At 42.5% G+C, this 27,806-nt stretch overlaps 2 protein-coding genes across 16 annotated transcripts in view; one reads left to right on the forward strand and one right to left on the reverse strand.

Annotated features, from left to right (window-relative positions):
* Positions 1–2,847: 2,847 nt before the first annotated feature.
* Positions 2,848–15,091, reverse strand: PIGP (phosphatidylinositol glycan anchor biosynthesis class P). 6 transcript variants are annotated; one of them, XM_068547070.1, is made up of 5 exons: positions 14,813–15,091; positions 14,271–14,374; positions 8,138–8,210; positions 6,032–6,150; positions 2,848–3,853 (listed from the first exon to the last, which is right to left on the reverse strand). In XM_068547070.1, exons 2-5 carry the CDS (start codon positions 14,350–14,352, stop codon positions 3,723–3,725), a joined length of 405 nt encoding a protein of 134 aa, XP_068403171.1. In that variant the 5' UTR covers positions 14,353–14,374; positions 14,813–15,091; the 3' UTR covers positions 2,848–3,722. The 6 variants fall into 6 exon arrangements, with proteins under 6 accessions (XP_068403171.1, XP_068403168.1, XP_068403167.1 ...); XM_068547067.1 differs by having other exon boundaries at positions 14,921–15,079; XM_068547066.1 differs by having other exon boundaries at positions 14,872–14,961.
* An 85-nt stretch (positions 15,092–15,176) lies between these two features.
* The window catches only part of TTC3 (tetratricopeptide repeat domain 3), a 140,552-nt gene continuing 127,922 nt past the window's right edge, over positions 15,177–27,806 (forward strand). For 3 of the 10 annotated variants that reach the window (XM_068547065.1, XM_068547052.1, XM_068547060.1), the window contains exons 1-2: positions 15,290–15,372; positions 27,538–27,692. In XM_068547065.1, coding sequence (XP_068403166.1) covers positions 27,549–27,692 — 144 coding nt within the window. In that variant the 5' untranslated portion in view covers positions 15,290–15,372; positions 27,538–27,548. Of the gene's footprint in view, positions 15,373–18,336; positions 18,357–27,537; positions 27,693–27,806 lie in introns of those variants that run through there. The other 7 variants (XM_068547058.1, XM_068547063.1, XM_068547057.1 and 4 more) reach the window with 5 other exon arrangements.

Below are 27,806 nucleotides of genomic sequence, written 5' to 3' on the forward strand. Positions count from 1 at the left end.
TTACAAAATACAAACCTGTCAGCCGGGGTTCCCCTGAAAGCAGAGCCTGTGACAAAGGCTTGTGTAGGCAGTTTATTTGGAAAGTGACACTAGGGAGGAGTGGGAAGCAAGGGAGCAAAACAAAGACGAGGAGCCAATACTGAGTTCACCGTTGCCATGGTAACCACAGCTCAAGCTCATAAGACCTGCCTGCAGCTCAGGACCAGTTCTTTGGGAGCTTAACGCCTGCCCATGGTGTCCTATGGTGTTAACTCCCCGATTCCAGGGGGCACTGGCAGGGGGCACCTGTGTGGACCTGGTCAAAGCAGCATCAGTGGCTGGAATAAGAGGTGGGACAGAGAGGATCTGAAGTGACCACAGAAGGTGTTCAATCAAGATATTCACCAAGTGCAATGTGCTCTGCTATAATGTATTCTACTCAGGTACACACACATACACTCTAGTTGAGGCCCACTAACCAGTGGTTCTCAAAGCGTAGTCTTTTCAGGGGGTCTCTGAGGTCAAAACCATCTTCGAAATAATAAGAAGATGCTATTTGTCTTCTTCACACTCACTCTCTTGTGAGTATGCAGTGGAGTTTTCCAGAGGCTTTGTGGCATGTGGTACCAGAACAGAATGCAGAGGCAGATATGAGAACCCAGCTGTCTTCCTTTAAGCCAGATGTTAAACAGATTTGCAAAAATGTTAAACAATTCTACTTGTCTCACTAAATTTGTTCTGGAAAATATAGTTATTTTTCATAAAATGTTACTTAAATACAACAAAATGTAATAGGTTTATTATTTATAAACAAATATTTTTAAAATTTCTACTTCAATTTCTAAATATAATCCACATACACAGAAACTCGTTGGGTCTCTTACTCTTTTTTTTTTTTTTTAAAGAATTTCACTTTTATTTATTTATTTATTTATTTTTGGCTGTGTTGGGTCTTTGTTTCTGTGCGAGGGCTTTCTCCAGTTGCGGCAAGCAGGGGCCACTCTTCATCGCGGTGCGCGTGCCTCTCACTGTCGCGGCCTCTCTTGTTGCGGAGCACAGGCTCCAGACGCGCAGGCTCAGTAGTTGTGGCACACGGGCTTAGTTGCTCCGCGGCATGTGGGATCTTCCCAGACCAGGGCTCGAACCTGTGTCCCCTGCATTGGCAGGCAGATTCTCAACCACTGCGCCACCAGGGAAGCACAGGGTCTCTTACTCTTTATGCGTATAAAGCGGTCCTGAGATTTATAAAAAGGTGAGAATCACTGCACTAAATTGATCATGACCTTCAAAGGAATCGCAGCCCCCCGTCTGGTGGGAAGAGGACAGTTCTATTAACTGCCACTTTCTCTTCCAAAGTGAATGGCCATTTCCCTGGTTGACCACAGGCTGAGTTAGGTCCAATCAATGAAGGCGAAGTTCTGACCCTGGCTGCCTGTTATAAGTGTCTGGGTGACATTAAAAATTACCCCGGCCTGGGCCCCGCTCCAGACCAATGAATCAAAATTTCTGGGGATGGGGCATAGTACTGTTCTTTACCTCATTATTGATGTATAACTTACATTAGGAGCACAAATCTTAATGATAATAACTATTTTTTTAAACATACGTTATTCCCAGGTAACTACCACCCAGATCAAGATGTAGGGCATTTCCAAATCACCAGCAGATTCTCTCATGCTGCCTCCTAGTTAATACCACTATTCTAATATATATCACCATAGGTTTAAAAATTATTTTCCTGATTTTGAACTTCATATAAATGGCATCATACAGTATATATATATATATATATATATATATATATATATATATTCCTTTATGTCTGGCTTTTTATGCCCAACATTGTATCTGTGAAATTCACTCACGTTGCTAGGTAGAGCAGTAATTTCATTCTTGTTTGCATGGCTGTGTCGTTTTCCATTGTATAAACAGGACACAATTTATTTACCATTCTACCCTTGATAGAGTTGGCTGGTCCCCTCAAACTGCTCTTCAGTGTGGTGACGTGCCCTTACCCTAAATTAATACAGGAACTGGGTGGGACTTATTAGGGAACAGAAACAGCAGATTCACGTTATCCATCTCATGCTTACTTATTAGGGAACAGAAACAGCAGATTCACGTTATCCATCTCATGCTTACTGGGCAGGGATATGGTTATTGAAATGGAAGTCCTAGTTTTCCCAACTATTTAAAATTATTAGTTTCTTTTTCTTTTCTTTCTTTCCTTTTTTTATTTTTAAATACAGAAAATACAGTTAAATTTGCATAAATTAAAATGTGTGGCTCCAAACCTGGGTAGCGATTTAAGTTATCAAAAGATAGGCGGCATTGAGTGCTAGATGAATTTAGATTTGGTCCCCCTGGCCAACTGTGAGTATACTCTTGCTAAGTTATGGGTGGCTTGTTTCTTTTAAAATTATTTCTATCTAAGCTTCTTAATCTTACACGAGACATACCCAGATATTAATATGGCAGCGTTGCTCAAACTAATCCATAGTTAGTTACCAAATCCTCCAACCCCCTCAATTGCACTTCCCCAAATCTGTCTGATTCAGTAGAAGGTGCAATCATCTCCTCAGTTCAGTAATTCAAATAAACCTAGGAATGACTCTTGATCACAACTCCTCTCAGTAGCCTGCCTACCCTGTACAATCAGATCCATCTACCCAGTCAGCTGTGTCTCCAACAAATGCTGCAAAGCTACGCGATCCTCCCCAGCTCCACAGCTACCACTCTGCTCTATGCGGCAAGCATTTCCTGCCTGGACTAATGCAATCGCCTCCTGACCGGTCTCCCTACTTCCACACTCTTCCCCGTCCCCAATTCCCCCTCCCGAACCTACCCTCCACCCACCGCCCAGTGGCTTTTATTTTATTTTTTTTGGCCGCGTCGAGCAGCTTGTGGGATCTTAATTCCCCAACCTGGGAGTGAACCTGCAGTGAAAGCGCAGAGTCCTAACCATCAGACTGCCAGGGAACTCCCCCCAGTGGCTTTTAAAAAACACAGATCAGGCCGTGACACACTTTTCCTCAAAGCCTCCTAATGGCTCAGCATGTGAAGTGCCTCAAACCCATCACACTGACAGGTGAACCCAGACTTCTTACACTGGTCCACACAGCCCTCACACCCTCCCGCAGCAAGCGCTAGGCCCCCTGCTGGCCTCCTGGCCTTAGGACACACCACGCTCCTTCCCTTCTTCCCACCCAAGGTCTCTGTCCTGCCTGCTTGGTACTGGAAGCTCCCTGCTGACCCCCTAATCTTTATGTGATGGCTCCTGTTTTTGCTAATCAAACCTCAACCCCAACTGCCTCCTCACAGCAGCTTTCGTAAACTGCCCCATCTAAAGCAGTCGTCCCTGAGACACGAATCTGATGGCAAAGACACACATTAAATGTGCCCTTCTCCTAAACCTAAGAGTTTGAATTCTGGGCTTCTAAGAACAAACAGTGGGAAGTACACAATTGCCCTTTGAAAGTTACAACATGAATGCCTCTCTGGAGGGACACTTGCCATACGGTAATGCAGTATTTTATTTACTCTGTCCATTAGTAACTACTATTTGATAACATTTATAATATTAATAGAACTTAATCTAAGAGAAGTTCAACTTACATTTTTCTTTCTTTTTTTTTTAACATTTCAATACTGGATATTAATCAGAAAGACAGTCAAAATTACTATGGTCGAAATTCTTCCATCAAAAATTTGTAATAAATGTTTGGTATTAGTCTATGTACAATTCAGTTTTTGGTGTAAAGTTCTTTGGCTGCAAGAAAAAACATTTGGTTTACTTCACTAATAGGAATATCTCTTAATGCTGGGATGGCCTCTTCTTGGTATTTCTTCGGCTGTTGGTTTATGGCATAGTTATCTGTAAGAAGAGGACACAAGGCTCTGTTTACCCAAGCAATTTCTTCAACAATCTCTGTGGTTTGTGGAGACCCACCACATAGTTTACTAGGCTAATGTTTGGATAATGACAAATACCATGTTTAACATAATTAAAAGGCCCCTTAAATTCTCTCTTTAGAAGAAATGTCCCAATTAGAATAAAAATCAGCCAAGTACTTTCTGCAACCTCTAACTTGGGTAATAAATTAATATTTCAGGGACTTCCCTGGTGGCACAGTGGTAAGAATCCGCCTGTCAAAGCGGGGGACACGGGTTCGATCCCTGATCCGGGAAGATCCCACATGCCACGGAGCAACTAAGCCCACGCGCCACAACTACTGAGCCCACGTGCTCTAGGGCCTGCGTGTCGCAACTACTGAGCCCATGTGCTGCAACTACTGACGCCCGCAAGCCTAGAGCCCATGCTCCGCAACAAGAGAAGCCACTGCAATGAGAAGGCCGTGCACTGCAACAAAGAGTAGCCCCTGCTCGCCACAACTAGAGAAAGCCCACGTGCAGCAACAAAGACCCAATGCAGCCAAAAATAAATTACAGAAAAAGAAATTAATATTTCATTCAACTGTACAATGATGATTCAAGCCCCATTTTTTTTTTCAAGCCCCATTTGTACATTTCTCATAGGAACAGAATTATATCAATACCCCAATCATTTGGTACAATCATTCATGCAAACTTAACAATTTCCCCTCTTTGTACAAATTGTCTATTTGCTGTAATTCCAGCCAAGTATGCAGGGAACACAGTAGGTTATCAGAAAAGCAATATCTAGAAGTTAAAAAATCATACCAGAACTTAAAAAATACTTTGCTTCCTAGAATCCAAGCAAGTTCAGGAATCTAATTTTTTTTTTTTTTTTTTAAATTTTGGCTATGCCACGCGTCTTGTGGGATCTCAGTTCCCCAACCAGGAGATTGAACCGAGGCCATGGCAGTGAAAGCGGGGAATCCTAACCATCAGGCCACCAGGAAACTCCCAGGAATCTACTTTAATCTTTAGACTTGAAATAAAAGAACTTAAAAACAACAAAAACTACAAAAAACATGCTGTGGCTCTTCTATCCACTTAATTGCGGTTAGGTGTACACAGTGATCCTGAGGGTACACACCCCCAAATTCCTCCTCCTGGACAAGGTCTGTATGGACCTCTTTGTCATCCCTTGATCAACACAGCTTGTTTAGGATAAAAGAAGTTTCTCTCAGGCAAAGTTGCCAAGGAACATATTACATACTTGTGGTTTTTATAAGTAAATACACCTATTAACTAGTGTAATAAACAGCATATTCATGAGAGCTTATTTGTGCCATGTGAACATTTCCTCTGGTATAATTGTATTTATTTCTCCCAGTTTTTTTTACTATGCTGATGTGTGTCAATTACTGCAGCCTGTTCTTTGTTGCTTTTCCTTTTTTAAAAATATTTATTTATTTATTTATTTCGCCGTGCTGGGTCTTAGTTGCAGCATGTGGGATCTTTTTAGTTGTGGCATGTGGGCTCCTTTAGTGGCAGCATGCAGGCTCTTAGTTGTGGCATGCAGGATCTAGTTCCCTGACCAGGGATTGAAACTGGGCCCCCTGCACTCGGAGTGTGGAGCCTTTTTTTTTTTTTAAGTGATCTAGGTTTATTTTTTATTATTATTATTTTTGGGGCTGTGTTGGGTCTTTGTTGCTGTGTGCGGGCTTTCTCTAGTTGTGAGCAGGGGCTACTCTTCATTGCGGTGTACGGGCTTCTCATTGCGGTGGCTTCTCTTGTTGTGGAGCACGGGCTCTAGGTGCATGGGCTTCAGTAGTTGCAGCATGTGGGCTCAGTAGTTGCGGCACATGGGCCCCAGAGCACGTGGGCTTCAGTAGTTTCTGCACGTGGGGTCAGTAGTTGTGGCCCTTGGGCTCTAGAGTGCAGGCTCAGTAGCTGTGGTGCACAGGCTTAGTTGCTCCATGGCATGTGGGATCTTCCCAGACCAGGGATCGAACCCGTGTCCCCTGCATTGGCAGGAGGATTCTTAACCACTGCGCCACCAGGGGAGTCCTGGGAGCATGGAGTCTTAACTACGGGACCACCAGGGAAGTCCCTGCTTTTCTTGACAAAAGTGTTAATACCCGACTCCTCCATCCCCCGGCACTTTCCTTTGATATAAATTTACCTGTGATCGTATGAATGGAGTTGAGTGGAGAGGTACTCATCATGTTTATCCCGAATAAGAGCACGTAACCAATCACTACAGTAATGAGGAGGTACACAGGCAGTGCGACTGCCCAGTATCTGCAGAAAAGAATATTAAAGTAGGTTACAGACTTCCTAAAAAGTTGCAGTTCTCTACAGTTCATCACCAAGTTAATACAGTTTTAAACTTAATTTTAGCTTTGACTGAAATAATACATGTACCTAAAAGGCAGTCCAATAGTTCTACTGGCCTACAGTGAAGCTGCTATCCTGTACCCCTGTTTGAGCCCTGGAGTCTTACTTCCCAGTAGGGGACACTTTCAGCACCTAAGCTGTTTCTTCTGGTGTTTACCTCCACCTTCCTACACAACATACTCCTATTATTATTTCTTGATTTTTTTAAACATCAGACATTTTCTCTGAACATCCTAATATGGAGATAAAGATGTATATATAAATAATGTTTGCAACTGAGCACCGTAACGTATTATTATTATATGTCTTCTTGTACAATTTTTTGTTTTTCCTGGAAATTAAGTAATTACTACTTTTTGTCTGTTTGCTTGGTTTCCCATGTACCTATCAATACTCCATCCTCAAATTCTCTGATAGAGTCTAGTATGCCTCTTAATACAGTTAAACACATCAAATGCTCTACCTCACATGTTTTATTGGGTGCATTATTTAATAATTTCTTCCCTACTGTTTTCTCTTTCTGGAACTTCTAAGATTTTTTGCTGTTATACTTTCCTCATCTTTTCTCTATTTTCTATTTTGCTATACTCTATCCTACTTTCTGGAGATTACTTTTGGTGTTTCTTCTAAACCTTCAATTAAAATGTTAATTTTGGCTACCATATTTATAATTTCCAAATGCAGTAATTCTCTGAACATTCCCTATTTTATAGCATCCTGTTGTTTCATAGTCATAATCTTTTTTTATCTCTGAGGATTTTATTTTAAAGTTTTCTTCTGTTCTTTGCATTATCTCCATTTTCTTCAAGTTTCTTTTCTCTTTTCTTTTTTTGCTTTTTTCTCTTGTATTTCATTTTAGAGGCTTTCTTTTAATGTCTGATAAGTTGCCTATTCATATTTAAAGATGAAGTACTGGGGAGGCAGGGAGGCAGCCGGGGACATAAAAAAATAAAAATAAAGATGAACTACTAACAAACTAATTGGAAGCACTGTGCATATGTGGGCGGGGATGGCCAACTGGTGACCCACACTATGGGAGACCTGGCCATTCCATTGGAGGACCTCTAATTATCAGAAATTAGAGACCCTTTCTCTTGAGCTGGTCAACTTCTTCAGGGAGGACCCTCCTATCTTGCTGGGAGGAGGCAGGTGGTATAAGCCTGCCAACCAGAAGCCTGAGAGCCTAGTGAGGCAAGGTGCTTGGGAGGAATCTCACTATTCAGCAATGCAGATTTTCACTGATCCCTGTTTTCAGTAACGTGCCTAGTTAGACCTAGTGCCCCCCAGACTAGAGACTCTCACTCAGCCTTTACAGAGCATAAAACTCCCGTCTTCTGCAGGGGAGGGTTGGTCTCCCAGCTTTAAGGGCTGAGGAGGGGGATTTGAGGGTCGAATGCTCTTTAAACACTGTTTTCAGCCCAACCCGGAAATACCATGTTAAAGAGGTATCCGTACCTCCAATGTCTGGGCCTCTCTGTGTTGTGGGCACAGAGGCTCTGGCTGGCTTCCCTGCTTTAGCAATGTGGGAAAGTGGAAATTCAGTCAGTTACCTCTCACCTATCTGCAATCCACTTCCCAAGATTTTATTGATACACCTCCACTATCCCGTTACTTGCTCCTGTGGGATTATAGCTTAACAATTATTTTTTTCTATGGGCTTATTTTAACAAGATTTTGAGAAGAAGCAGAGATAAAGATGTGCATTTAGCCCACCATCTTTAAGTAGAAGCGTATCAATAATCGTCTTTAAAAAGCTTTAAATTTCTATATGGCTACTTATGGATCTTAAAAGAATAAATATAAGATTTGCATAAGTCTTAAGAAAAAAACCTGATCCTTCAAAACAGCATTGATATACTCTTACTTTATTTAAGAAATACATTGAACTTACTTTTGAGGCCAATAGGTTAAGCCTAAGGAGTTTAGCCAAGATTCAGGAATAAAAGCCCACACAAGATATAGTACTGCAGAAGAGGGAAAAAAAAAGGAAAAAGGTCAGTAAGGCATGCATCCAATCTATCAAGGTTCAAATAAAACAACTAGAGAGAACCTGGCACGCTGCAACGAAAGAGCCCACGTGCCACAACTAAGACCCGACGCAGCCAAAAATAAATTAAAAAAAAAAAAACCAAACCATAAAATTTACCATCTTAACCATTTTAAGTGTAATGTTCAGTAGCGTCAAGTATATTTGTATTGCTGTGAAACAGGTTTCTAGAACTATTTCATCCTGTGAATCTGAAACTCTATACCCATTAAACAACTCCTCTTAGTTATTTTATTTTTTTTTAAAATTAATTAATTTTTATATTTATTTATGGCTGTGTTGGGTCTTCGTTTCTGTGCGAGGGCTTTCTCTAGTTGCGGCGAGTGGGGGCCACTCTTCATCGCGGTGCGCGGGCCTCTCACTGTCGCGGCCTCTCCCGTTGCGGAGCACAGGCTCCAGTTGCGCAGGCTCAGTAGTTGTGGCTCACGGGCCTAGTTGCTCCGCGGCATGTGGGATCTTCCCAGACCAGGGCTCGAACCCGTGTCCCCTGCATTAGCAGGCAGATTCTCAACCACTGCGCCACCAGGGAAGCCCCTCCTCTTAGTTATTTTAAAAAACATGTCTTAACTTCCACTACTCACACTGTATTTTAAGCAATTTAAGGGCAGAAATCATGCCTTAGTAATTGTTGTAATCCTTACAGCACCTAGCAATTTGCTTTATACGTAGTAGGTGTTCAACACTTCATCCCCACAGGGTTGAAATAACTACAGACATTTAGGGGCATAAAGGTGAAATTATCTACCCTTGTTCTGATCCACAACATGCCTTATCTCCTAGAGCACAGTCTTATTTCCCTCAATCCAGGTCTCTGTGGCACCCTTTACTGTTGTCCCTCTATTATAACAACAGCCAACCTCTGAGCACTCACTGTGGCTAAGCACACTTCTGAGCACTTTCCATGCATTATTTCATTTAATCCTCAAAACAATCCTAGGAGGTATTAAGCCATTTTTACAGATGAGGAACTGGAGTCTTAGACATGTTACATCGTCTATCCAAGGTAAGTGGCAGAGAGAAATTTCAAGCCTGTCTCAATGATGATGAAGGATTAACATTTTTCTCAACAAATATGTATTACGGAATTCTCTCTGTCAGGAGTGTGCGATACAATAGTGAACCCGAAAGAGATGCCCTCTGCCCTCTCCGACCTTAAAATTGAGCAAGGAATAGAGAAGAATAAATTGGTATTTTCAATACACTCTGATAAGTGCTAATGAGTGAGTAATAAAAGAGGATATCGGAACACATAAGAAGGCCCTCAGCCCACAGTGGTGGTGATGTGAGTGGTTAGGAAAGATTTCCTGGAGGAAGTCATTAAATTGGGGCCTAAAGGATGAATAGGGGGGTTAGCCAGATGAAAATGCTGGGCTTGCAGGTGAGAGGAAGGACGGAAATACGAGAAAACAGTGTTCCCAGCACCCATCCACAGAGAGAGCGCTGGGGGTCTGAAGAGAGCTGGTGTGGTAGATGGCAGAGGGAAAAGCTGGCAAGGAACTGGCTTGGAGCTTGAGTTTTCAAGGTTAATGAAAAACAAACAGCACTTCCCTGGTGGTGCAGTGGTTAAGAATCTGCCTGCCAATGCAGGGGACACGGGTTCGAGCCCTGGTCCAGGAAGATCCCACATGCTGTGGAGCACCTAAGCCCCCGCGCCACAAGCCTACGCTCTAAAGCCTGCGAGCCACAACTACTGAGCCCACGTGTCACAACTACTGGAGCTCACGTGCCTAGAGCCCACGCTCTGCAACAAGAGAAGCCACCGCAGTGAGAAGCCCACGCACTGAAGAGTAGCCCCCGCTCACCGCAACTAGAGAAAGCCCACGTGCAGCAACAAAGACCCAATGCAGCCAAAAATAAATAAATAATTTAAAAAAAAAAGGAAATACAAACAGTGGGGAAACAAATGCAAATTCACAAATGGAAATGATTTGCTTAGTTTAATTAAGTGAATGAATATTTACTGTACATCTGCCATATGCCAGGCACTATGAAAAGGTCAAGGCTATAAAGATAAATGAGACATGGTCTCTATTCTCACAAAGTCGTGTGGGAGAGAGAAATGAGTCAAATGCAGTGGCAGGAACTTCCCAGGCACTATCTTACTGGACCCTCCCCAGACCCCTCTGAGGTGTGTGCGAGTAGTCCTTACTCCCAGGTGAAAAAAATTGAGGCTCAGGGAATGTAAATAACTTGCCCGAGGTCTCACAGCTAAACATTACTGAGCTGGAACGAGAACCTGAGCACTGTCTTCGCACTGGGCTTACAGGCAGCAGCCAGAGCACTGGAAACGACATGAAGGGGAGGCGACGTATTTAGGGGAACCCCAGGCAGTGTGGAGTGGCTCGGGCATAAAGTACGAGGCTCTGAGCAGGGAGAAACCAGCCGGAAAATGAACAGGTCCCAGATCATGGAAGACCTTGGACGAGGAACATGGACTTTATGCTCTGGGCAAGGGGAACAACTGGATATTTTGTTGGTAACTTTACAGTTACAGCAGACTACCAAGAGAAATAACCATCCAGGCCCCAACCAGAGGTTTTAATCAGGGGAGTTCACGTCTGGATCTCAAGTGCGTCACTGTGACGGCTGCATGTAGGATGAATCTGTGGAAGAAGTGAGACCCCGGCAGGCTCAGTGGCAGCAGCAGATGAATGAGTTAGGGGAGAAGGAAAAGTACAAGTGAAGACGACTCCCAGGCTTTCGGAGTGGGACCTAGTCATTCCAACCCTGAAGAAAGAGATACTGGAGCAGTCGTTCTCCACACAGCGTCGAGAGATTTTCCAAAAATACAAATCTGACCCTATCACTTGCCAGTTCAAATCCTTCGCTGCCCTTAGAATAAAATCTAAAATCCTTCCTAGGGCTTGCAAGAACTGGAACGACCTGGCTCGGCCTGCCTCTCCAATGTCCAGCCCTCCAGACAGCGTCTCATTTCTGTGCTTCAAACAACCTTCCGGACCCAGGGTCACTGCATTTACAGCGAGCGCTGTCTGCCTGGAACGATCTCCCTTTGGCTCTTCCAATGCAGATGGTTCCTTAGCCTGCTTTATGTCTCAGCTCAAATGTCACCTTAAGAGAGGCTTTCCCCAATCACCTGCTCTCCCAGCTGTGTCCCACCGACCACACCTTCATTACTCCATCATTTCCCTTTATTTCCCTCAAAGCTATTACCACAATCTATAACTACTGTGATGGACGGAATATTTGTGTTTCCCTCCCCCTCCCCAAATTAATATGTTGAAACCCTAATCCCCAATGTGATGGATTTGGAGGTGGGGCCTTTGGAAGGCAGTTAGGTATAGATGAGGTCATGAGGGAGGGGTCTCCATCATGGGATTAGTGTCCTTTCTATGCGAGGATACGGCAAGGGGGTGGTTGTCTGCAAACCATAGGAGGGCCTTCACCAAGAACCCAGCCATGCTGGCATCCTGATCTTGCACTTCCCTGCCTGCAGAGCTGTGAGAAATAAATGTCTACTGGTTAAGCTACCCAGTCTATAGTACTTTGTTATAGCAGCCTGAACAGATTAAGACAATTAGCTTTTTAAATCAGTAACTATTTCAATATACGGAGAGACTCACGTAACCCCTGCGTACCCACCACCTAGTTTTATTATGACTGCTGGGTACTGGCCTCTGACCTCCTCTATCCTATTACTTTCTGCCTCACTGTCTCAGGTTTCAACCTTACTGACCTCCATCTGTTCCTTGAAACCACTGGCCTCCCCGGGCTTTTGCACTGGCTATTCTCTGGGAGGCGCTTTCCCTGGATTGCCACATGGCACACTCTCACTTTTCGCGTCTGTGCTTACAACTCACCCCTCAGTGAGGCACCACCTGACTGCTGTATTTACGATGGCAACGCCCTCCCACTCCTCATCCTCCTTTCTTGCTTAATTTCTCCCCATGGTACACATTATCATCTGACATTCTGTATGTTTAATTATTTAATTTGTCCATTGGCAATCTCCCCCTAGCAGAATGAAAACTGTGAAAAGCAGGACGTTGGGGGCTGTTTTGCTCCTCCCTTGCCTGTAATAGTGGCTGGCACATGGTAAGTACGCAAGAAAAACTTGCAGAATTAATTTCTGGTTGTGGGTACTGTTAGATTTCAGTCTTAAAGTCATTGCTTTTATTTATATATATAGTTTCTAACTCTTCAAATAACTCTATACAACAGGGATTTACAAAAATGATGATGTTGATGATAACGATAGCAGCAGCAGCTAACACTGAATAAGTACAGGTATCCCCACTTTCCGAAAGCTCGCTTTAAGCCATTTCGCTTTTACGAAAGACCTACGTTAGTAACTGTCTTCGGAAACCAAAGGAAATCTGAAGAGGATTTTTGCTTTTACTTAAAAAGCATTCAGTGTTTGTTTTGCAGGGAGCCGTGATACAGGCGGTGCCCACCCAGAGCAGGGAGAGTGGCACGTCTGGGCTCCTTCCCCAGAGCTACATTCAGCATCTCGGCATCAAACTGCCATAGCTTTGAACTGTGTCTGTAAGCATCTTGATCTCAACTGAGTATCTTTATCAAATTGAGTGCGTTATCTCAATTTATCTTGTGCATTGCTTAGCAAGATGTGCCCTAAGGTAATCGTCGCTTTACACCATTTCTGCTTACGAAAGGTTTCATAGGAATGGTCTCTACTTTCGGATTGTGGGAGAAACCCGTACTTATTGTTCCTATGCATTCTTTTAAGTGCTCTGCATAAATTACGGCAAGTAATCTTCACAACAGACATAAGAGGCAGCATAGTGAAGTCAACCCAGCGTGCCTGGGTTCAAATTCTAGCTTTATCATTTACTGGCTGTGTGACCTTGAGCACATTACTTAAGCCCCGTGTGCCTCAGTATTCTCATCTGCAAAATGAGGACAGTAATGACAATATCTATCTCACAGGACTGTCTTATGCTTCATAAGCATTTGATAAACATCACCACCCTTTCAGAGAGGAAGACTCTGAAGAACCAAAGAAGTTAACTAAACGGTCCTCCACAAAGCTAATCTGTGGAGGAGTCAGGATTTGAACTCAAGTTATAACTTCTTCACTCCATAAACTGCCCTGGCCAACAGCTTGGTTGGCTATACTGATGCAGTTAGGGTTCAGAAGCATTACCATTCCATCTTTCTCGTTTCCACAAAATTCTAAAAAGTTGTGGGCACCCACTTTTCTCCCTAATTCTCAAATCCTTTTGGGGAGAGACATGGGGCCCACTGTGTGACTCTGGGAATATCATGTTTCAGTGAACATCAGTTTCCTTATCTGTAAAATGGGACCTTATGGGGACTGATTGAGACCCAGGATGTAAAGTGCAGCTGACTTCTATAACCTGATTCCTGTCCCTCCCACAGGCTGCACCGGGGCCACGCCAGATTACTCATTTCCAAACCCCACAATGCCTTCTCACTTCTTCCTTCCTATTGGTGAAGACAAAGTCCCTGGGAGAAAGCTCACTCTGACTCCCAGGGTTTTTTGGGTTTTTTTGGCCACGCTACTGCGTGGCTTGCAGGATCTTAGTTCCCCCTAAGGGACCAGGAATGGAGCTCTGGCAGTGAGAGCGCAGAGTCCGAACCACTGGACCCCCAGGGAATTCCCTGACTTTCCATTTTGATTTCTTGTCTCGCCACTGGCTGCCCATGGCACTTATCACACTGAGTGAGAATTGTAGATTTACTCCTCTGCCTTGTCCACAAAACCATGACTTCCTTAAAGGCAGGGACCAAGTTGCATTCACTTTGCAATCTTGCCTGGTGCTGCATTTTAAAGATTTGTTGAGATTAAATCTTTCAGGCTCATGTCTGGCATATAGAACACTCTTAACAGACAAGAGTTCCCTCCAGGTTTTCTCGAAAAGAGACAAAGGTAGAAAGAATCACAGTTCCTATGTGCACATTCTACAAACAAATGCAATAATTTCCTGTCCTTGAACACCAGAGAAAGGCCCTGGCCATCCATCAGGAAAGTACTTACTGAAGCCAAATTGGGAGCTTAAGAAAAGGACAAAGCCATAAATCGCTCTTTCTGGCAATGGCGACGGTGAATTTTCCACCATTTTCCCTGTGGCTTTAGATAATCTGTGGGGAAGAAAGACAATCATCTGTCAGTGATTCACACCCTTGGCCTATTATAACCTCATCGCTTTGCTACGGGCACAGCCCCTCCGCAGTTTTCCCACCCTAAACCACTGCCAACGGGCAACCTGCGCACAGACCTCCAACACACACCTGCTTGCACACGTGCACACAAGCACCCATACCTCGCCTGTAGGCGCAGCCAGCCCCCAAACCTCACGTGCACGCGCACACAAGCACACGTGCCACAGCGCGCACCTCCCGCAGTATAAGGTGGGGGGAGGCAAGGGAGGAGCGGGCGAGGCCAAGGGGGAGCAGGGGAGGGACTGACGCCACTCCAGCTCTGCAGGTTTCGCCTCCGTGCGAAAAGGGAAAGGCAAGCAGGGACAGGAGGCCCGCGCGGCCTCCTCAGGCCTGGGCCTCGGCGCCCGGGACCCGGACCTGCCCTCTCGTGGGGTCCGTTTCTCATTCGAGCCCGGGGATTGGGATTGGCCCTCGACCTTGGGTCTTCCATGCGCCCACTCCGGCCCCTCCCCACAGTTCGGCCACCTCCGTGCCGAGTCCTCTGCGCAGGCGCGGACCAGGGAGCCGCAGGGGGGCGAGAGAAGGAAAACGGAGAAGGGCCGAGTTGCCAAGGCAACCCCTGCCCGGGCGCAGGCGCACCGCGACCCTCGTCCAGCAGGAGAGCGCGAGCGCGGGGGCTGGAGGGATCGGTCAGCTCTCTGCCGCTGGGGGCGGGGTGGGGGCGGCGCGACGGCGCATGTGCATTGCGGCCCACGTGACGCGTCTGCCGCCTGCGCCGCCGGCCGCTCCTGCCCGCCCGCTGGCTGACGTGGAGGGCCTGAGGCGGCGGCGGCGGCCCGCGTCCGAGGCTCGCGGGCTGCGGGCCCCGGTGAGTGCACACCTGGCGCGCGGCAGGGCTCCCGGATGTGTCACCTTGTCGCGCTGCAGCCGAGATGCCCGGGGAGAGGGGCCCTCCACATCCCCTCCGTGGGTGTGTGGTGAGTGTGGGTGTGTGCGCGTCGCCCCGCGTCGTTGGCCGTGGCGCCCGCGGTGTGTGTGCGCTGGTTGGGTGCCGGTGCAGGGGGGGAGTGTGTGGCCGCTTTTGTCGGTCTCGGTGGGTGTGTTTCCTTTGTCTGGTGTCCTCCTTCTTTAAGTGTGGCCCCTTCCGGGCTTCTGTGCGAGGGTGGGAGAAGCCCCTTTGTGTGCGCATCCCCCGGCCGCACGCGCACCCTCGCCGCAGTCGGTGCGCAGGTGACACCTTCGCTAGGCGGAGGGTCCGCCGGCCTGAGCGCGGGTGGGCACGCGCCCATGTGTCCCCTCCCGGCTCCTTTGTGTCCGCGCTGGTTCTTCCCGGCGACGGCGTGGCGCCCCGGCGGTGTGGGAGCCCCCGTTTGTGTTACTGCCTTTCTCCGGGGGTGCGCGTTCTCCGCGCGCGTGGCCGCGCCTCCTGTAGTGACCCCCGCCTGCAGCATTGCCCGCCCGGGGGTGCGTCCTCGCGTGTCCCCGCGCGCGAGCCGCGCCTGGGTCCTGTCGAGTGCGTGATCAGGTCGTCGTTCGCGAGTGTTCGTGAACGTTCTTGCACGCTCCTCCTGTGTGTCTTGTGTTTCCTACATCTGCGCCACCTGTTTTCGTGAGAATGGCTGCCGAGCGCGGGGAGGGGACGGGGAGGGAGAAATCAGTGCAGTGCTCCCCCGTCCCCTGCGCCTCTTCGGAGCATACTTCCTCCCCCAGCGCTAATGGGAAGGGGGGACAGCAGCGGGTCTGGCCAGCTGCGCCGTAATATTTACGATGTCAGGTGTGGCCGGTCGAGCCAGCCTGTTTTGGGGGCGGAATAAGGGGGCCAAGGGCCAAAAATGGAGTCAAGGCATAGGTGAATGTTGGTTGGTACCAGTGTGGCGTACTATTTTCAGAGGCGCCCTACACGCCCAAAGACCTTCGATTGCAGACTCCTTTCAAAATAATATGTACACGACACCTGGGCAAATACCTTTTAGCCGATCCTGGGCGTTCTTGATAATACTTAACGGTTCATATAGTGTTTTATGGCGTTCACGTGAATTAACTCTCTTGATTCTGCCCAGCGTCATGGCGAGGGAAACAAGGTAGACACCGTACAGGTTTTACTCCTCCCTTGGGAGCAGTTTCCTCATAATTACAGCTCTAGTTAGGACATTCTGTATTGCAGGAAATGTGCATTTTATCCTATTAGAGACCCATTACCCATTAGAGACCCAACTACTTCTCCTCTTGCTCAAAGGTTCGTGCTCTGCGCTCAAGGGCTGCGTTTTGGTGTCTGTTTCTCGCTGTTCATTTGCTCAATTTTCTTACTCTTGCCTAATTTTCCGGTTTTTTCTTTTTAATTTCTGGAAGATTTCACACATAAAATACAGAGGGGTATCTAACCAATCCATGATTAAGATTTACAGATGTAATTATTTTGCCGAATTTACTTCAGATCCTCTTTTTAATTTAAAAGAACGAAAATTGCAAAATATGGAGGTGCTCTCAGTTCCTGCCCCTCCTTCCGTAGAGGTTGTCACTGTGTTTAGGTTTGTGTATATCATTCCCTTGCATATTTTATACTTTGATCACGGTGAATCCATAAACAATATATAGGGTTGTGTGTTTTAAACTTTAATGGTATTAAACAATGTGTCTTTTTGCAACTTGCTTTTTTCGATCAGCATCACATTTTCAGATTTACATATGAATAAATTGGATAATTGTGTTTGGTTCATTCATTTTAATTGCTGGTATAGAATTCCATTGTATGAATATACCATAATTTACTTATCCGTTTTCCTGTTGATGGGCTTTATTTCTGGTTTTTGACTCTAAAAACAATCCTGCAATAAACATCTTTGTACTTGTCTGCTTTGTGCACACGTTTGGAAGTTTCTCGAGAAAATACACCTAGTAGTGGATTTGCTCTATACTAGGATATATGCATCTTCAACGTAACTAAATATCACAGAGGCTCTCAAAGTGGTTGCACTAATTTTCACTCTCACTGGTATTGAGTGAAGAAACCCATTTGTCACAGCCTTGCTAACACTGTATGTTACCTGACTTTTACATTTTTGCCTTCTGTTTACTGACCAGCTTCCTTATAACTTTAGCTTGCGGCTAAATTTGCTTGTAGCCACCTTGGCTTCTGCTCTAGCCCTGTGTCAGCCTATGGGTTCATCTCTCACAGTTAACTGGCTCAGTCTTTATCTCATTTGGTTCTCATAAGATTAATTCCAGTAAACATTTATTTTGTACCTAATGTATCAGTTCCAATGGTTGATGTAAGATAATTCCATGGTATGTTAGATGTACCTCTCTAATAGCGGGTGAGGTGATTTAATTACTTTTTTGCATATGATGAATGGTTTTTAAAAAATCTTCTTTCCTCTTTAATGTAATATTTGATACTTTCAAAATATGTAACATATATGCAAGTTGTGAAGCAAAACAATAAAATGAACACCTATCAACCCACCACTCAATCCAAGAATCAAAATGATCAATCCAGGAATCAAAATGACCGATACTGAATGTGCTCACCTCCAGAGTGACTACTATCCTAAATTGTGTGTGTCATTCCTTGTTTTTTAAAAAATAATTTTATCAGATATGTATACATCCGTCAACAATGTATTGTGTGGTTTCTATTGTTTTTGAATTTAAAAAAAGGAATACTGGATACAGCTTTCTGGGTCTTATTTCACTCAATGTTATGTTTCTAAGAGTCACTGATATTCAGTATAGATGTAAGTCATTAATTTTCACGGCTGTGTAATATTCTATGGGTGAATATAACACAGTGTATGCATTCTTCTGTTGATGAACATTTTGGTTGTTTCTAGGTTTTGCTATTTTGAAGATTCTTGTACATATCTTCTGGTACATAGGTTGCAAGAATTTCTCTACTTTTCACACTGGGGTATATGACCTCTGGGAAAGTAATAAAGATTTTCTGAGGAGTACTTGGGCACAGGTAATATTAATGAATCAATTTGTGATCATTAAATTCCATGTGTACCCTTTCGTAAAACTGGTAATGCCTGAAGCCTGTGACAGAAACTTCCTCCTGGTTCTACTTTCTCACCTTCCCTCTCACAGTAGCACTTCTGCCTTAAATTAGGAATGCATAACGCTCACCCATATGGGATCTTACCAGGGTAGTGTCCCAGTTGAGAAACTCTCCATGGAAAACAAAAGGATAATCTAAAATACATGCAGCTGTAGTGTTAGGGAACACCTCTTTTAATCCAGACACTTCCCATCTCTTCAAGAGCTGCATTTCCAATAAAATGTAACTTTTATGTTTAATTATCAGCATATATACTAGTTATTTTTTGATCAACTCTATGCTGTAATAATTACGACGTTTTAAACCAATGATATGCCAGTTTTAAAATGTCACTGTGATACTCTAGAAATTCATCCTTTGCAATTATTTAAACTTGGGGCTGAAATTTTTTAGATGTCGTTTTAAAGTGTGAAGAATATGTAATTTTTAAAGTGTGGTTTGTGAGTAAAAAAATGTTGGAATACCACTGTGGTAAGCTATTTGCTAGAAGTGGAATTGCTGGGTTATGGGGTATGAATGTTCAGCTTTACAAAATGATACCAAATTGTTTTCTGAAGTGGTTGTACCAGCTTATACTTTGGCAAGCAGTTTTGTCAATTTATATACTTTGATTAGTAGTGTGTAAGAGGTATAGTTGATCTATATTCTCTGCAACACTTATTACTGTTAGACTTCTTAATATTTGTAAATCAGATGGATATGAAATGATGTGCATTGTGGTTTTAATTTGTATTTCTTGATTGCTAATGAGCTTGAGCATCTTTTCATTTGTCTGTGAACCATCTGTCCTTTTTGTTCACAAAAAAATACCTCGTCATATCTTTTACCCATCTTTCTGTTGGGTTGTCTTTTAAAACTAACAAACTGGTAACATCGATCCTTTATTGAGTATACACGTTGTAAATATCTTCTTCTAGTTTGTGGTCTGTCTTTTTGCACTTCATGGTGTATTTTGCTGAACAGAAGTTCTTAATTTTAATGTAATCTAATTGGAAACTTTCCCTGCCCTGGGATTATAAAGTCATTCTCCTGTGTTTCTCTTTGGAAGTTTTTAAATGACGCCTTTCACATTTAAGTTCATAATCCATCTGGTACTGATTTTTGTATATGGTGTGAGGTAATGATCCACATTCATTTTCCCCCCCATGTGGCTACAGTTGACCTCACTCTGTGTATTGAATTGGCCCGCTGTTCACTAATGATCTGCTGAACCACCTCTTTTACATGTTTAATTTCTGTGTGTGTGGGTCTGTTTCTCGTTCGCCTTTCTGTGCCACTTGTCCACTTGTCTGTCTCTGTGTTGATACCACACTGTCGTGATTATTAATGCTACAGCTTTACCTGAAATCTTGATATCTGGGGGGCACTCGAGTCTTAGCTGTTCTTGTAACAGCTTGTTATGTGACACGAAAAACTCTTTGGGAATAAATTGGAATGATTGAAATCAGTTTGGGGGAGACTTGAAATCTTTAAGATTTGAGGTATGTATTTCCATTTATTTAGGTTTTTAATGTTTTTTGATATAGTTTTGTAAATTTTTTCTTACAGATCTAACACTTTTTAAATGTTGATTCCAAGGTTTCTAGTAGTTTTGTTGCTGTTACAAATGATGCTTTTTAGATTCTATTTTCTGACTGTTCATTGTTAGTTAATAGAAATTCAATGGATTTTTTACATTGATCTTCAGTCATCCGCTTGATAAACTCTTATTCTGATACGTTTTCTGTAATTCTTTTGGGTTTTGTATGTGGACAGTTATATCACTTGCAAATAGTGACACTTTTGGTTCTCCTTTCCAATTATTTTCCCTTAATTTTTTTTTCTTGCCTTAATTTGTTGGCACACTTTTAGATCTATGTTCAGTGGATGTGATTATGGTTATTCATTAGAAGTGATTATAGAGAGCATACATGTGATTATAGTGAGACTACATGTCTTATTCCTGATTTTAAAAAATTGTTTCCCCCTTAAAAATGTTTGTTATGAGTTTCTATAGATACTCTTTATTAAGTTAGGGGAATCTTTGTTTGCAGTTTTGTCACGTGCTTTTCTGCATCTGTTGACAATATCTTGTGGCTTTTCTCCTTTAATCTGTTAAGTGTAATAGATTCCAATTTATACATTTAAAAATTCTTAATTCTCTTACATTCGTTCCTAAGATAAACGCAAATTGACCTTGATGGACTGTCTTTTTTTGAACTGGATGGGGTTTGGTGGTATTTTATTTAGGTTTTTGTATTTGTTTATGAATGAAATCACCTGTTGTTTTTCTTTATTGACTATCTTGTCTGATTTTGGTTTTCAGGTTACACTGGCTTTATGCCATTTGCTGAGTAGTTCCTTTTTTTCTGTTCGCTGGGACAGTTTGGATTGGAGTGATTTGTTTCTTAAAAGTTTGGTGGCCTTTATCTGTGAGATCATTTGGATCTAATTTTTTGTGTGTGGAGGACTGTAAATTGTTGATAATTAGCAATTGAATAGTAGTAGGACTTCAGGTTTTCCATTTCTTTTAGTCAGTTTTGGTAAATTTTATGTATTTTTAAAAATTTATTGGCATCAAGTTCATGGTATTGTCTTAATTCTCTTCAATCTCTTTTACTTGTAGTTATGTTCCCTTTTCTCATTTTGAATATTATTTGTGTGCGACTTTTTTTTCATTAATTTTGCCAAAAGTTAGTCTATTTTATTAATCTTGCCAGAGGATGAATTTTTGGCCTAATTTGTTCTATTTTTGTTTTTTAGTTCATCGATTTTTTTCTCCTTTATGATTTCCTTCCTTTTCCTTCTTTGAGTTTATTGTTTATTATTTTTCTAACTTAAATTGCATGATTAACTTACTAATTTTTAGTCATTCCTGTTTCCTACTATCAGCATGTAAAGCTATACGCTTCCTCACGGTTCATTTTTGCTTTATGTAACATGGTTTAATTTATGGTATTTTCATTAACTTTTAAATTTAAGTATTATTAAAATTCCTATTTTGATTTCTTCTCTGACTTATGTGTTTTAAAGTTTTCTTTAAAATATGCTTTAAAATTTCCAAATGTTTCTTCATTAACATTTTTCCTTTTCGTTCATTTCTTAATTGTGTTGTCAGAGAATGTATTGTATATTTTATCGTTCTGAAAACATTTGTTTGCCCTTGCTTTATGGCCTTGTACATAGGGAATTGTGATAACTATTCTGTGTGTACTTGTGAAGAGTATGTATTCTCTAGTTGTTACGTATGTGTTAGATCAGGCTTGTAAATTGTGTTGTTCAGACTGTCTATATTAATTTTCAGTTGTTTGACCTGTCATGAGAGAGATGTAGTCTTCCACTGTTACCTTCTAACAGACTTCCTGTAGTTCTAACAGTTTTCATTTTTATGTATTTTGAGACTATTTGATTAGATACATGCAAGCTAAACATTGTTTTCCTAGTGGGTTGAACCTTTTCTGTTATGTTGTGGTTCTCTCCACGCTTAATTTTGTTTTTTGTCTTAGGGTCTGTTTGGTCTATCCCACCTTTCTTTTGGTGGTAATTTACCTGGAATAACCTTTTTCTTCATTTTCATGTCACTTTTCTTATGTCCTTAGATTTTAGGTATCTCTTATGAAGAATATATTACTAGATTTTTCTTTTAATCCAGTCAGGTAATTTATGATTTTTAATTGGTACTTTTAGAAGTTAGTTCAGGTCTCTTGGTGGTCAACTCATTTTTTAATCTAAAATTATTTTTATTTTACCCTTGTTCTTGAGGATAATTTTGATGGGTATACAGTTCTAGGTTGATGCTTTATTTTCTGTTTATATGGTAAATATATTATTCTACATGCAAAGTTGTCTGCTGCCAGTTTTATTTACGGTAATTTGAAGAAAATATTATTTTTCTTCTGGCTGCATTGGATTTTCTGTCTTTGATTTACATCTTCACTTATAAGTCTAGATGATGATTACTTTTTATTTATTCTATTTTGGATACATGTGTTTCCTGATTCAGAATTTTGTCTTCATGAGGTCTAGAAGATTCTGAGCCTTGTGCCCTTTAAATACTTTCTCTCTGATTTTATCTGTTTTCTCCTTCTGGAAATTTAACTGGATATATATGTATTAGACTGTTTCTAGATCACTTATTTTTCGTCTTTCATATTTTTCATTTCCTTGTATCTTTGCCAGAACTTAAAGTGCTGGGTAATTTCATCAGGCATATGTTCTTGTTCATCAATTTTCTCTTCACCTGTGCCTGATCATCTGTTTGGCCCATGTGTTTTATTTTCCTTTACTTTTAACAATTATATTTTTAATTTCTTAAAGTATCACTCGGTTCTTTCTTAGCTATACCCAGTCATTTTTTATAGTCTCATGTTGCTTGCTCATTTTTTTGAATCTATATTCTGTAGACTGGCAATCCCAATGTCTGATGTCCTCAGGGGTCTAAATGTATTGCTTGTTTTTTCTGTTGCCTCCCTTATGGTGGATTGTCACCTCCTGTACTTAGAGATTTTCAATTATGAACTCCTGATTGATTGATCTTTCTCTGTGGGAATTTTGAGAGTCTGATTTGGGGGTACTTTCCTTCTGATAGGATTTGTATTAGCTTTGGCTGGGAGCTTTACGTGGGACCAACCTTTCAGTTTTCTCACTTTGCTTCTGGCCCATGATCCCACTATTGCTCTTGGCATTATGATTTATCATTGTTGACTGTCAGGTTTAGTTTCTAGCTAGAGGTTTGTTGCTCTGGGGGGAAAGGGTGGTTTTAAGTGTTGGCTATTTCTGTGAGCTCAGCAAAATTTAAAAAATCTAGCATCCACTTTGTTTTGCAGTCATGGAGTGCCCCATTAGTTCATCATAATTGATGGACTCAGAAGTCCTTTACATTAGTATTTAATTTTTGTAGTATATTCATTTTAGTTTGTGTTAGGAAAAAAAATTCTGTCTTACCAAACTTAAGATTTCTTGGTGGTAACAAACTTTCTATTAATACAAGCTTACATCTAAGTTAAAAGTTGAGTTAGTCTAAATAAAAATATTAAATAGGTAACAGTACAGTTGACAAGTGGATTTGGCAAAGTTTTCTACTTTGGGGTATGCAAATTAAAAATTTGGGAAGCACTGAGATAGGGAATCAAGATGAGTAGGACACAGTGTGCCCTCTGGACATAGTGAACCTACAGAGAGAAACCTGTAATGACCAAACAGTATGAAAATTGCTGTCAAAAAGATATGAGCAGGGTGCTCAGGGCTTACAGAGAAGCGGTGCAAAAATAAACTTGGTGGTAGTGAGAAGTTCAGGAAATGCTTCCTGCAATCGAGTATTAAGGACTGGTAGGCATTCTGGTTGCAGAATAAGCTTTGTTTAGAAATGACAGACACCTGAGTATGACTGGCTTCTACGTTGCGTGTCACGGAGTGACTAGAGAAATGCAGGAACAGGATCACAAAAGGCCTTCTGTGCTATAGTAAGGAGTTTGGACTTTATCCTGAAGATGATGAGAAGCTGCTAAATTATTTTAAGCAGTAAAGTGTTATGATCAGAGTTTTAGGGGATGCCAAGATTGAAGGCAAGTCACCAATTAGGAGACTGCTTGTTTAAGTAGTTCAGAGGAGAAAAGATGGAGCTACAACCAAGGCATTGGCAGTGGCCATGAAGAGGTGTATGTGGTAATTTTGGATTCCTTAGAGGAGTCGAAAGGACAGGACTTCATGGTCAGGTTCGTTAGGAATGTTGAAGGAGACTGGGGGAGTCTAGATTGACCTCCAGATTTCTGGTTTGGGTAACCAGGTGGCATGTAGAGCAATTAACTGGTAACATACAGAAAGAGGAAAGAACTTGGTTTCATTTGTTCTTGAGGAAAAAGATAAGTTTGTTTTTGAACTTACTGAATCTGAGAGGCTTGCGGGACATCTTGGTTAAGACCCAGTAGCAGTCGACAGGGAGGGTCTAGAAGTCATGAGATGCAACCCAGCCTGGAGAGGTTTGAGAGTCTTCAGCATTTGGACATGTCAGCCGTGGTTTGCTACAGTGAGTATGAGGTAATTTAAAGTAGTACACAGATAAAAAAATTTTAATAGTTAGGAATTTAACGTGTCTGAAAAACGTAAGCTGTATTTCAAACCTATAATATCATGGATATTATCACTTAGGCCAAGTGAGCCCAAAAAGAAGAGAATATTAAGTAAATAAAATACATGGGATCTGTGGAAATGGCAAAAATTGTGGTGAAGCTATGCAAATGATGGAAGTTCAGAAAGTGCTGTTTAAGCCATGGGTATGGTGGATAAGGTCACCCAAGGAGAGAGTAAGCGTGAGAAGAAAAGAGAGTTGACATTTGGGTGGCGGGGAATGGAGAAGAAGAGCCCATGGAGACTGAGGAAGAGCAGCCAGAAGAATAGGAGGAAAACCAGGAGAAGATGGTCTTTGGAGTCCAAATGAAGAGTTCTGAGAAGGAGGAAGTGGTCAACAGCGTCAAGTAAGTTGTAAGCTGAAAAGTGCTCTTTGGAATTAGCAATTAAGGGAGACCATTTAGTTAGAGGCATCCAAATAGCGGATTAAAAAAACATTTATCTAATATGTTAATGATAGCTGATATTTGTAGTGTTTCCTATACACTGTGTGCTATTAAAAGCACTTTAAATGAGTTAATGGATTAATCAGATAGGTAGGGTTGCTGTCCTCGTTTGATTAAGTGAGGAAACTGAAGCCTACAGAGGTTAAGTAACTTGTCCAAGATCACACACTCAGGAAATGGGAGAGCCAGGATTCAAGGCCAGGCAGTCTGGTTCCAGAGTCCATGCTCTTAACCACTATGCCGCATCGCCTCTCTGGTTAAGACAAAACAGAAAATAAAAGTAACACCAATGTCGTAATTACGGTACAGTTGGTGTAGGGCATGGTATCAGATATGCCAGGCTGTGACTGACCAGCATGGTGTCACAGTGGCTCAGTCTGCCAGGTATGAGCACGTTAATTGTATTGTAACTGATGCCACGATGGTGATGTGTGGGCTGTGACAGACCGTTCTTGGCTCTTTCTGTATTTATATACAAAAAACATTTGCAAGACAAATGAGTTTAAAAGTGTATATATTTCCCAGAATAGCATATGTCCCATATTATGTGCCATACTTTGGGTGCTAAAATGTCTTTTTATTTTTTCCAATCATTGTTTACTTTTGGAGTTAAATTCTCTAAACTCTGGAAGTATTGTTCATCTAGAACAGGTCAGGTTCCGGACATTGTAGATATCCGGTCTACTGGAAAATGTCGCTAACGGCTTTACTGAAGCAGCTTCCCTTAAATGGTGGAAGTGGAAACCCAATATTAGGAAAGTGAAAATAAACGAGAATGGAGGATTTGAATGGCAGAAAAGGAAGAATTCTCGATGAGGTTGAAGAATGTGGTAGGAGATAGGGGAGACGTAAGTCGTAATGATTCCTGGGTGTGGTTGGAGAGGAGCTAATCAGAGTTAAAGATTTAAAAACTGGTTTAGACCTGGGCAGTGGTCCAAGGTGTGGCGTTGTGAAGGAAGAGCCTAGGTGAGGTGGGCCGCGAATTTCATTTTAGTTGAGAAGGTGGTTGCACTGCAAGGCTAGAGTCCTGAAGGGTTGTCCACACAGACGTTGGTGTGGCTGGAACGATGATTGGAGGAAAGAGGGGAACACTGTGAACTAGTTGCCCGTGTTCTTAAACGTGACAACAGCCAGGAGGCAGCTAGACGGCAGTGGCAGCGAAACGTAGATCTAGTGAAATACAGTGTTTGAGAGGAAACTGTGGAATCAGAAGACCTAGGTTTGAATCCTGCCTCGCTTGGTGACCTTGAGCAAATTACTTAGTTTTGCTATGCATGTTTTCCATCTGTACAGTGACCATGATAATAATTGGGCCTGCGAAGAATTGCTGTGAGGATCAGTGAGATGGTACGCATAAAACTCCTGGTACAACATAGGACAAATGGTACCGGCAGTTTGCTAGGAAGGTGGTCATTGGTCTTCGCTTCTGATATTGTGAGGTTGTTGTACAGCAAATTGGGCATAAGAAGAAGGATTACTTAAAGAAACAGATGTGTTTTCCAAGGACTGATGGTGGTCTTGCTTAGGAAAAAAGAAACTTGGTTTATCATAACAGTAGTGGGATAATAGTGGTGAAGTGAACAGGTATAAAAAATGGTGTTAATGGTGGTGCTGGTGATGATAGGAAAAGAAAGCCACTACTTGGGCAAGTGTTACAAGTAATAAAATGCTGCATTTTCCAGTGATATTTAGGTTTTGTAGCTATTCACTGATAGCTATACATTTTTGTTATGGAACTTTCTTCAGGGGAACACACTTTAGTCTGAAACTCTAGCCCTAATTCCCCTTACCCCCACTGAAGTACTTGTTTTAAGAGCATGGTCGCTGATAATGTAAGGGGCGTTGCTGCTGCTGCAGCCTAGCAGCGCCGATCGTGTGCTGTAGTTGTTGTGAGAGCATTAGGAGCAGCGATTGCTGGGAGGATGGCAGGTCTGGATGCGGCTGTGAGGGGTTAGGAGGCTACATACTCTCCCTGTACCACTTCAGCTCTGCCCCTTTGCCCGGGACAGACACACACACTGACGCATGGATAGGAGAATATGAACAGCTGAGAGGAAACCATTTTCTCAGTGGAGTCAGGATTTAGTTCCAGCCAGGAGGTTGAGAATGTGGCAGAGTTTCTGTATGATAAAACAGCATATTTCACAGAGGCAGTAAAAGCAGTTGGGGTAAAAGGGCAGCAGTGGAAAGATGTCTTTTGTTCATTCATCTAGGCACATACAAAGATGAATAAGATGCCCTTATCTTCCATCTAAAGGAGATATGTAAACAGTTAAATTCAGGGTAGAGGTGGTGATTCTTTGAACCTGACAAAAAGAAGAAATAGATTAAACTGATACTCGAGGAGAGTCAAGGGGAAAAACTAGCGAATGAGGATGAGAATCTTCCAGAGCTCAATGTTCTCATCGGAGAACTTGGTCACTTGGGGCGTAAGTTCCAAATATTTTTCAGACATACCATAGAAGCTAGGAAAACTGCTTCTCATATCATCTCAAATGATTTAATTATTGATTTGGGTTTTGTTGTGTCCTTAGGATGGTGTACCATGGACGATTTTGCCCTGGGAAATTTCACTGTAGCAGATTATGCCTTGTTAGAAGAGTGCCCTTATGTGGATGACTGTGTCTTTGCCTCCGAATTTATGTCCAATGATTATGTTCGTGTGACTCAACTTTACTGTGACGGGGTGGTAAGTAGATTTCTTAACCTTTTTTCTTTTTTGACTGCACCGCGTGGCATGCAGGATCTTAGTTTCCTGACCAGGGGATCAAACCCGTGCCCTCTGCAGTGGAAGTGCAGTCTT

The sequence above is a fragment of the Eschrichtius robustus genome, chromosome 6, assembly GCF_028021215.1.
Source record: "Eschrichtius robustus isolate mEscRob2 chromosome 6, mEscRob2.pri, whole genome shotgun sequence".
Lineage (NCBI taxonomy): Eukaryota > Metazoa > Chordata > Mammalia > Artiodactyla > Eschrichtiidae > Eschrichtius > Eschrichtius robustus.

What these genes read in the sequence shown, in the direction of transcription:
- PIGP (XM_068547066.1), bottom strand. An exon ending in AAGCTCCCAATTTGGCTTCA is followed by an intron (nt 8,211 to 14,270) that starts GTAAGTACTTTC and finishes CCTCTTCTGCAG; the next exon opens with TACTATATCTTGTGTGGGCT. An exon ending in CTCCATTCATACGATCACAG is followed by an intron (nt 3,854 to 6,031) that starts GTAAATTTATAT and finishes CTCTTCTTACAG; the next exon opens with ATAACTATGCCATAAACCAA.